The following is a 10,942-nucleotide window of genomic DNA, read 5'->3' as shown; positions in this document are numbered from 1 at the left end:
ATAAAAAAAAAATGTATTTTCAATCAGTATACATTTACAAAGGTAATCTTGAAAAAGTTTACTAAAATGTGTATTTCTTTTAATGTATGAAGAAGAAATTTAGAATTATTAAAAAAAAAATCCTAATTTCCTCCCCTTCAGAAACATTAAGTATATCAAGTCTTGTCATCTTTGACGTTTGACTTCTTTGTGACTTCAGAAGTGGTTTCATATTTGTGCATTATTTGAAAGAGAGGAATGGTTTGAATCTTTAACAGAATATTTTTCTAAAATATTTGTAAATCACTGGAGTTAAGCATTTGTTAAAAAAATACTTAATATGCCTAAAGAGCTAAATATCTTGTCTTGTTCTCTATAGCCTAATTTTCAATAGCCCCTGGATCTGACATGTTTTAATTTAACTTCCCACATAGTCATAGAAGCATGACAGAACTTGAATTTCTAATTTGAAAATATTATAAAAGAGCAAAAAGCAAAATAGCATTCTTTGAAATCATTATGGCACTTTTAAAATAAAGTGGTATAATTAAAACAGAATGACTCTTGAATAGAAAGCTGGATCGAATTTGGATTTTCAGTATAAATATTTTAAAGTGACTCTTGTTTCAGCGTTTTCAAACTTGAACCTATGCAGGCAGGTTTGTTTGTTTGTTTGTTTGTTTTCAGAATGATTTCTTCCTTTCTCTCAGTCCACCTCTATGCAACCGCTTCATTTTCCCCTACTCCTTAAGCTCTTTAGGTGTCTGGCACGGAGGCTGTCTTCTGGACTTCTCTGTGATGTTCTCCATTGAAACAATGGGAGCAGAATTTGTCTCATTTGTGGTAACGACCCCACTGCAAGATGGGCTTTCTTTGTTAATTAGGCCTGAACTTATGTTATATTATATATAGTTCAGTCTTCATCGCACATTTTTTTTTCCTCTCCATATTTTGGTTTTCTTCTCTTCATTTTCACATCCCTAATTAATTAAATGTACTATTAGTATCACATTGTTAAGGTATATTATTTTGTTCCTCCATCAGGTAAAAAAACTGAACACTATGGTGGCGGAGAAGAAGGCAAGTCTAGCTCCTGTTATCAAAGAACTGAGACAGTTGCGTCAAAAGTGCCAAGTTAGTAGAAACACTCTCTCTTTCTGTGTAAATAAAGTCAGAATCACAAATAAGTCTAATTTACAGATCTCTGTAGTGCTGTACAAGGACATAATCAACTCTGAAGGAAAGCTGGAAATAGCAGAACGGGTCAACAGTGATTTGCAACAGGCAACATGTTAAAAACTGGAATTCATAAAAGCTGACAGTGCAGGCACAAAATCAAGCTGAAAATTTTGTCCTTTATAGCAATTAAAAAAAATTATTACACCAGGGGAAAATTTTAAAAACATGGTTCAAAACCATAGGAAAGTTAGTTTTCAAATTGGTTTCAAAGCTTTTTCTGCATCTCAGCACTAATTATCGCAACTAACGCTCTCCTTTTTAAATGGATTGCAAATAATGTCTCATCCAAATAGTTGAATACATTGATCTAAGTCCTACATTAGTCTGTAGGAACCACAGATTTATACACTTGTTTTCAGAATTTTATAGAGAGCTGAAAAAAAGAAGTCATTCAGGTCCAAGCTGCTATAAGTTGGCTCATTGCCATAGAAGTAAATAGAGCTATCCATTTATCTATCAACCGCATTTCCAGAAAAACTTACTTTTAATGGTTCTATTAAAAGTGTCAGCAAATTAAATCCAGCTAAGGCATTTTTGTGTACAATTAGAAAGCTGGCTTTTCATAGGTAGCAAGTATATTAATCCTTCCTTAATCTCTATTTTTATAATTATTTTTCCTTTCTTCTTGCAAACACTGCCCTATTAACCTACCGCATTAAAGCTATGGATGTGGCTGTAACGAGGAAATTTGCATGCTATGTTGTGGTGTATACAGCTGATCCCCCAGTATGCAAGTGGAGGCTAGTGGCTTCCCCGTGTGTAATAATACCCATGTGCCTGCTAGGTTTATGTAAGTGTCTGTGAGTGTGCCAATAGCTGAGGTTGGTGTGTGAGACCGACAAGAACACAGTCTGCCTGAATGTCACATGTCAGTCAATTGAAGATTTAATTTACGTACCCTTTTGCCCTTTTCACATAAGGAATTAACTCAAGAATGTGATGAAAAAAAAATCCAATACGACAGTTGTGCAGCGGGATTAGAGAGCAATCGCTCGACACTGGAACAGGTAAGATGGTGGCTTGTTCATGCATATTAACAAATGCTGTGCAACATGTTATTCACTATGGTACAATATTTTCCCTGCCTTCCCTCTGGATGTGGAAAGTACAAATCCACTTCAGTGGAAGCTAGTCAGTGGTGATCCACAACTATGCAAATCATGTCTGAAGCTGCTGTGGACTAGCTCCAGTCACACACATCTCCTGTTCTGAATAGCAACAAATGAACTCGTGGTACATCAGTCCATCCACCGACATCCAGCTTGATTAGCAAGGATATTGTAAAAGAAGATGCATCTGCCAGAAATCCTATCTAGGTATCTAGATAGTACCTGTTAGGAAAGAATTTGACCATAAAACAAGGATTAATTTATCAAGACAAATCTTTTTATGGATTTAGCGGATTCATTAAATCAGCAACCAATCCAATGGATAATTAATGTTCTGAAATTGATGGCCAAGATACTTCATTAAATGTGAGTGTCTTGCATTCTTGCATACAACAGTTTTTTTAAAAATACAACCATATAGGTATATCTAAGAGCTTGTGTGTATGTAGTTTATGCATTGCTTGAACTATAGCACTTTTAGGAAGCGAGGTACCTAAACCACCACAATCCTTTAACGTGGGGACAGACACACCAATATTAATATGTTTATATGAATCTGCTTTATCTCACTAGGTCACCTCCTGTGAATTTTGTCTGGACTTGATTTTTCAAGGGCTTGCCCACATAAACGATGTATTTCAAAATAAAAAAGCTGTACATTTAAAGTGTGGGTGGATATATGGATAATTCTTTTCCTGGACTAAAAGTACCTTTGTATGGCTTAATCCAAGCAAAATAGAAGAGTCCACAGATGCACCTACTCTGAAGTAGACCTTCCATAAGAACTATTTTATGATAGCAATCAAGGCTTTTCTTCTTAGCAGGCAAATTTTAGTCATTTTCTAACACATGATGACAATCACATCCACTGATTAAGCTGGACATGACTGTCAGCAAACTCTTGCAATTGAACAGTAGAATTCAGTTTTCCAGCTGATGGTCTGAAAATCACCTGGTGACAGAGCTTTGGAGTTGACAACTGCTGTACATTAATTCCATTTGGATTATTAGGTTTTTTGGACCAGTTAGAGATGGGACTAACCCACTGTCTCCATACTCCTCAACATAATTATTGATTGCTAATTAACATACTATTAACATGTCTGTAGCTTCTAACATACATTTTGCAGATGTGTTCTAGGAAATTCTTATTCATAACTGTATATAGCACTTCAGATGTGCTTAGGAACAGAAGTCTTGGCAGCACTTGTGAAGTGTCTGTTAGAAGTCAGTCATATTAATGAACACCTATTAAAAATCATTTAGCATCTCTGTGACTGAAACTGCAAATCTAAAAAAATGAATTGTCTTTCACTTTATAATTTGGGCTTTACAGAATTCTCTTTTATAAACATTTAAGAAATTATCAATTCAGTATTATGCCTTTTCTATTACGGACTCTCATGGTTTATATAGCAACACAGGGTATCTCTTGTGGACTTCCAGTTACAATGTCCTTTGAAATCTTATTCTTGTACTACAGGAAGTGAAAGGACTTCTCGAGGAGTGTGTTCAGGAAGAAAGCAACTACCGTTATATTAATTGCATGAAAAGGGTAAGATCACAAGAGGGACCAAACTGTTCATTGTGAAATGAAATAGGAATTATAATATATATATTTGTAAAAATTATGTATTTCTTTATAGAATCTAGAAGTACAACTGCAGCGTGCTAAAGAAGAAATGAAGGCATATGTCTCCCCAGACCCACAGGAGAGACGAAAGGCAATTCGGTAAGTATATTAACATGTTTCCTTTGTGTTAACTTGAGGATATTCATAAACTGAGGTTGAAGTTAGGAATTTTCTCACTGGCATTTGAACTGGAGGAGTTCACCTGATAAATTTAGAAACGCTATAATAATCTAAAAATAAGCATCTCGAATTCCAGTATATACTGCTGTAAACCTACGAGTTCTCTCAGACATACCAAAAGATTTTCCCTTCCCGCTGGAGATTATAGGCCCAGATAGTGGTTTTAACTTGCAGCCCCTGTTGGCACAAGCTCAGAGAAGCTGTGCTTCAGCTAGGTCCTGCGGGAAGTGTGGCTCTACCAGACAGAACGCCTCTGCCAGGTTTTCCCCTGAGACTCCAGTGTGCAGGAGTAGGTCTACCACCTCTCAGAGAGCAACCATATGCTGCCCTCAGATTCTGGCCAGTTCTTGCAAATCTTCTACTCTTCTTTCAGGTGTAATAGCTGTCTCCATCACTGGTACAGGAATGGAGGACTGCATATACTCATCCTAAATGGATTTTGTTTTGCTCCTATTTGCAGTTCTTACTGGAGGTAGAACGAATACTGTTCTGCACCATCACACTAACCTTCATCTTTACACTCAATTTAATTTACTCCGATATAAAGACAGTTGCTTCATCCTGTGAGTTTTTTCAGGATGCCTTGCCTTTGCCTGGTAGGGAGAGAAGCAGAAAAGGTTATGAATTGAGCTGATGATTTTGTGTATGTGTGTGTGATTTTCCATTTTAAATGATGCAGTCCTGCCAAAGATTGAAATGTTTTCTGAGAATGAGATATTTTAGATTAGATTAATTATCTGTGCTAAGAAGCCTAAACGTTACCATGTCATATGGATTTTTTTTCACTTTACTGCGTACTAAATATTTTTGTAAAAGTATCCAGTTTAGAATTTGGTATATGTTCAACCTTTTAATACAATATAAAAGTTGAAACAAAATTCAGGCAATAAAGTCAACAAGCTGGTTCAGCCCCATCAAAATTAAACATCAAGAAAATCCAAAACAAAACTTTTTTATTTATAACTTTCATCTGGTAAAAGTGTCAAAATTTTATTCTGTTTTTTATTCTTCATAATTACTTTTTCAAAATTCCAGAATTTTGCATGAAATAGAAATTCTGTTTTCCAGCTAGTTTTATCTTTGACCCAAAAAAATTTTCTTAGATCCTAGCTGTCAACAAAATAAATAAGCTTAAATTGTTGTCGCTAGTTTTACAAAGTGGTCTTTGGCTTTCACACCATAGTATTTCTCAGTCATGAAAATATTTATCAAAACAGTAGTTTCAAAATTCATGTTTACTGGGTTTGATCAAGGGTCTTTTTGTTTAATTTTTTAATGAATGGAATGAGTGAAAAACACTCTGATGTTTTGAAAGTAGGATTGGGTCTCCTTAAGGGCGTAGGCATTACTGTACCAAGCAATCTCCATAGAGTATATAATTTTTAGTGCAGAGCAGAGGGGGCATCAGCTCTGCCGTGTACCTCTCCATCTCAACCATCTGCATCAATCAGCATTCCTACAGTTTGCTTTATTGCTTAGGCTTTAAAAAGCCACAGCAACATAGTTCCTTGATGTGAGGCCTTTTCTTAGATTTCTGCATTTGTATTTCAGAGACAGGACAGATTGTTGCTTGAGATCTGTGTAATCTGTCATGTCAGAGCTGTGGTTCATGTACAGTCTTCTGTACGATGTGCCAAAATGCTTCACAGAATTGTCCCATTCACAAAACCATTTAAAAACATGACTGAGTGGCAAAGCAAAGATAGAACTGCTTAATTAGATAATTAATAATCATTCTACATTCCATTTGAAAGCTTCAGACCATCCAACGTGCTGACATCACAACGGGAAAAGAGAATCAGTAGTTGTCTGTCACTTCTCAAAGGAGGTGGAAGAATAAATTAATTTCCCAAGATACCTGTCCTGTTAGGACTTTTTACCTTTCAGAATAATTTCTGGACCTTTCTGTTGCAGTGGTGGCAACGAGGAAAGCACTCTTAGTTGGCAGTATACGTAATCAAATGTCATTCAGTATCACCAGAGGCAATTTCTTCACTCATTGTGAAAAACGGCAGTAGTTGACCACTAAGTTTTTATGGGGTCTGGAATGGGGCCATTGACAGGGATGGCGACGTGTCAAACTGAGTGAGAAAACTCCAGGGGTTTCCTCAGGAGACGCTGAGAGATGAGGTCTTCTTCCTCCATCAGATCCTTCATGGACTACAAGTTGTCGCGATGCACCTTGCACTGGTACCAGTGGAGCTGCATCTCCTGCGGCTCTCGAACATGAGGTAGAGGTCAGTAGGAAATGAAGGGCCAGATTAATATCCATCACAGAGACCTTCTGTGAGGATCTGAGACAAGAAAATGTTTAAACACTATGTAGCAAACAATGTAGGAAAAATAAGAGTAAGAAAAGAATCAAAACTACTAATGTTAGGGTTGGAGAAGAAAAGGACGAGGAGATAGAATGTGAGTGGAGGCTAAGAAGCCTCCTATTCCATCTCACAGAATAATGGAAGGCTGTAGGAAATAAAAGATTTGTCTAATGAAAGACGATGAGACAGCAAAAGTAAGCAGAAGGATGAAAAGAGAGTGGCTGTGAGAAAAATCTTAGCGATGATGTGAATATTCATTAGTATGAAAGGCAAGACAGCTCAGCCAAGCAGCTGAGAGGAAATGCGGGTCAAACAGCAGGCACCGTCCTTTTATGGCCTCGCAGGGAAGGGGAGGGTCTGAGTTTATTCACAGATGCTAAGCAAAAAATGCTCCAGCCGAAATACTTGTGAAATGAACATCCACAATGTGAGTATTCACACAGAGAAGCCATCAAAGCCAAATGCTGGAATCAAGCGTGAGCCCAGCTATGTCATTCCAGGTATGGTGAGGAGAATGTGAACGGAGCATTACCACTCTCTCGGCTGTCCCTGTTTCACTTGCTCACTGTGGGCACAGAAGCTAGGGAAATTATCCCTCTCGCAGTGACTATACACATTTGTGACCTTCTGTAAGAGGTCGCAGACCCATCGCATTTAAATGAATTACAACAAAGTAGAATATAGAGATCTTTGCAAAACATAAAATGAGACGATAAAATTTTTTTCCAGACATCCTTTTAGAATGTGAATGTATTTTTCAGCAGGCGTTGGAATGTAAACGGAGTAAAAATGAACCATAAATAGAACAGCACTAACTACGTCGTAACAACGTATTGAACAAAAAATGTCTTAATTCCGTCCCTCTTTATTGAACATAAACTCTCTGTTCCGTGGAGTCACTTCTTAGGAATGTGAAAAGTTAATTTTCTTCTCTAAAAATAGAAAGTTGTGGGTTTTTTACTGAAGTTATTAAGTTGCATTCTTTCCAGTCATCATTATAAATAGTAAAGAAAAACTTACTAGGAAAGACATCTTATCTTCTGATGATTACTTCGAAAATTCTACTTTAAAAAAAAAAAAAAGTATGTTCTTGAAGCCAAATGTGTGTGAACATATGCTGTGTGTCAGTGGAAATAAGAAGATTGTGTGGCTTTCCATCTCTTTGATTTGGTGAGGATTGCTAGGGATCAGCTGTGCAGCACAGCACTTGGAGCAGCCTCAAGACGGCTCTGATTTGTTCTGGCTGGAATTGTCCAAGAGTGAGAGATCGTCAAATGATCCAGCTTCACTCTCTGCACGTCCATTCTGCAGGGAGTATGGCAAGCAGGACCAGGTGGCCAGGGGCCCAAGCGCTCCAGTGGAAAGCCTGGAGTACTTAGTAGAAATGGAAGGAATATAAGAAACGCAATGCCTTGGTTCTACACGGCTGCTCACCACACTCTTGCAAACCTTCACACTCTGGTATCATGAAGGCTGATATTCCTTTCTGGAAATCAGGATTTCTCTGTGCAATGTTCTTCTACCCTGAGCAATTTGGAAAAGTTCTTTAGATAAGCCGGGTTATTTTGTATTCCACTAGCAAACTCTCAACCTCTAAGTGTACCTGTTACAGACGAAATATAATAATTTTTTTTTCCGAAGTGAATCAGTGAAAAGTTTTTGGTTTTTTTTTTTTTTGTCACATTTCAGAAAAATTTAAAAAAGTACATAGTAATGTATCTGAATCCTGCTGTTATGCTTTGCATATTATATTGTCAGGTTTCATGTATCAAGTTTGCATATGTCAGAAAGTGATCCAGCCACTTGTTACAGACAAAGGTGTACAGCCAAGATTTTTAATAATGAATGTCAACAGTTATGCTTCTAAGCCTATATTTAGGCACCTAAATGTGACGACTGTTTTCTGAAAGTGAGGAACACACAGCGGTTCCATTGCAGTCATTGGATGTGTCAAACCTGGGGTGAAATACTATTCCCCTTCATTCCTGTATTTTCCCCACTCACTCTAACACTACATTCACAGCAATTAAGGGCTGTGGATTTGTAAACTCTGATGCTTGTACAAATGAGGCCACTGGCTAACCTCAGAATATCACCAGGATAAATGCATTATTAAAAAGGGATCAAGTATGTCTTATCTTAAATGATATTGCTGTTGTCTTCAAGCTGGAAGGAGCAGTAATCATGCCTGCTTCTAAAATGTAAGAGAACTTAGCCAGTATCACTTTTCCCAACTGCACAATGGAGAGGATCAGAGAGACCTGATCCTTGATGTCAAGGGATATGTTGTCCAATGACAAAAAGGTTTCGTCATGCTTCCTCTTCTATCTCATTTATGAACCTCCCAACACTTTCATAATTTTCTGTGTTTCCATCATTATTCTGTCCTATTACATAGAACCAAATAAAGTCACAATTAAATTATTTTATATTTCCTTTAGAGAACAGTATACACGAATGATCCTTGAACAAGAAAACCTTGGGAAGGTAAGAATGAGGTTTTCACCTTGTAAAAACATTGTACAGTTCATATTTTTGTGGGGCTTATTACCAAAGGCTGTGGTCAGTCTTTTATAAAAAGCATATTGCAGCCTACAAAGAAAATTCCATTACTGCTGGCATTGGTAACTAATACCCTGAAAAGAGATCATGCTCGCTCTTCAGGGCTTGATTTCCTGCAGAGTATAGCATGAGCTGCTTGTAAAGGATAGTCAAACAGCTTAACGTGACAGCACATTCCCTGAAAACCATTTGGATAAGACACTGAAACATGGGCATAACAAACTGTGCCAGCTCAAATTTTATGTTGTATATAAAGCAACCTGTTGAAGACAATAAATTTTGAGCCTGTCAGCCGTATCACTGTTATTAAAGGCCAGGGGATCATCAGTGCAGCGGTGTTAAACAAAAGCAGTTGTCCATTTTTAATTTTGTATGAAGCTCAGATCAGCATGGACGAGGTTAGGCTTACCAATTCACACTAAACGTCTTTCTTTTATTAATTTCCTTTTTATGAGTGAGTCTGTGAGTGATTTCTACAGGTTTGGGCTGCCACTATTAATAATCAGTAGCTGGTTTCATTGTAAAACATTAATTTCATGTTTGTAATATCATGATATGAATCCATTGCAGCTTGCATCTTGATACTGCAAGAGCTCTGTACGGAAATGAACTGAGAATTTTAGCATAACTGCTTAAAGAGATAAGACTATTACTTAGACACTTTTAAAAAATTGAAATAATTGTCAGTCTGTACAAAGCAGATATCTGAGTCCCAGGTGTTAATGCATTTATCACTTGAAAGGAGTGTTATCAACTTGAACAAAATAATATCTCAGTAGCATCTAAAATCTTCATCATTCCAAGCTGCCTATGTAAGCAATTTTTGTGGTATAGAACTGTTCCAAAAATCTAATATTTTTGTATTTTTAACAGAAATTACGAGAGAAGCAGAAAGTTGTACGGGAAAGTCACGGGCCAAATATGAAGCAAATTAAAATGTGGCAGGACTTTGAGCAGTTAATGGAATGTAAGAGAGAATGTTTTCTGAAACAACAAAACCAAATAGCCATTGGTCAAGTCATTCAGGAAGGAGGTAAAGATAGGCTTGTATTATGAATTCTTCCTTCTTGATACCAACATAAAGTAGGAAGACAGTGTGCAGGCTTCCTAAAGGTAACCTCTTACTAAATACTGTTGCTTTCATCATTTCTACATAAATGTGTGGTACATTATTTAGTTTTGGTGGATAAACAAAGAGAGCAACTAACCACTCTACAAAGCTTTTCCTCCATTGTTGAAGTGACAACATAACATGGTTAGGAAGATCGGTTATGAGAGCTGCACTAGGGTGAACCTCATCGTAAATCTTTGGTTTATGAGGCTGGGAATGGCATGCATCTGCAGAGAGATCAAAGGAAAAGAAATCCTTCTCTAGGGTCACAGAAAACTTACGTAATTGCTCTGCTCCTTATTCTGTATCACTAAGGTTACATTTTTGCAAGGCCTGGGACTTGATATTGTATAATTGTGGTCCTCCTGGCTTGGCCCTCTCCTTCCCTATTGTCTTTATTCATCTAGCATGACTGGCAAGAATGGAGCCATTTTCGCTCTGAGCTGCACAAACCTTGCCGGCACACTCCTAGTCATACTTTCCTTGCACGGTTGAATTAAACTGATTGTGCTTCCAGGAGACAGTTCATCGCTACAGCGTCAGGAGTAGGTTCTGAGAACAATTACTTGGATTCTGAGCTTTTTCCATTATCTTTTGTTGGTATTTTTTTTTTTACAAATGTATTTTTTCTTCTTCTATTTTTTTCTGAGTTGCCCATGTGGAAGTGTAAACGGTGGTCGACTAAAGGCTTTCTCCACTGAGGACACTTTGTGCTGTTTTGTGTGTGCAGCGTAGTTCCAAAGTGATTACAGTACCCGAAGAGGGTCATCCCAGGAATGGAGGGTTATTGATGGATGTCATTATGGCACAG

General features: G+C 37.4%; 1 protein-coding gene across 1 annotated transcript; it reads left to right on the top strand.

The window, feature by feature from the left end:
• Positions 1 to 1,023: 1,023 nt before the first annotated feature.
• Positions 1,024 to 10,653, top strand: LOC104078354 (intraflagellar transport protein 81 homolog; the record flags this gene model as incomplete). The annotated part of the gene is made up of 6 exons (XM_009579959.1): positions 1,024 to 1,113; positions 2,139 to 2,225; positions 3,811 to 3,882; positions 3,974 to 4,059; positions 8,900 to 8,945; positions 9,894 to 10,653. Coding segments are annotated over 6 exons (564 nt in total), but the record flags the coding sequence as incomplete, so codon positions are not given.
• Between the last annotated feature and the right edge of the window lie 289 nt (positions 10,654 to 10,942).

Source organism: Fulmarus glacialis, unplaced genomic scaffold, assembly GCF_000690835.1.
Source record: "Fulmarus glacialis isolate BGI_N327 unplaced genomic scaffold, ASM69083v1 scaffold39226, whole genome shotgun sequence".
Lineage (NCBI taxonomy): Eukaryota > Metazoa > Chordata > Aves > Procellariiformes > Procellariidae > Fulmarus > Fulmarus glacialis.
This window is presented reverse-complemented; position numbering and strand designations above follow the sequence as displayed.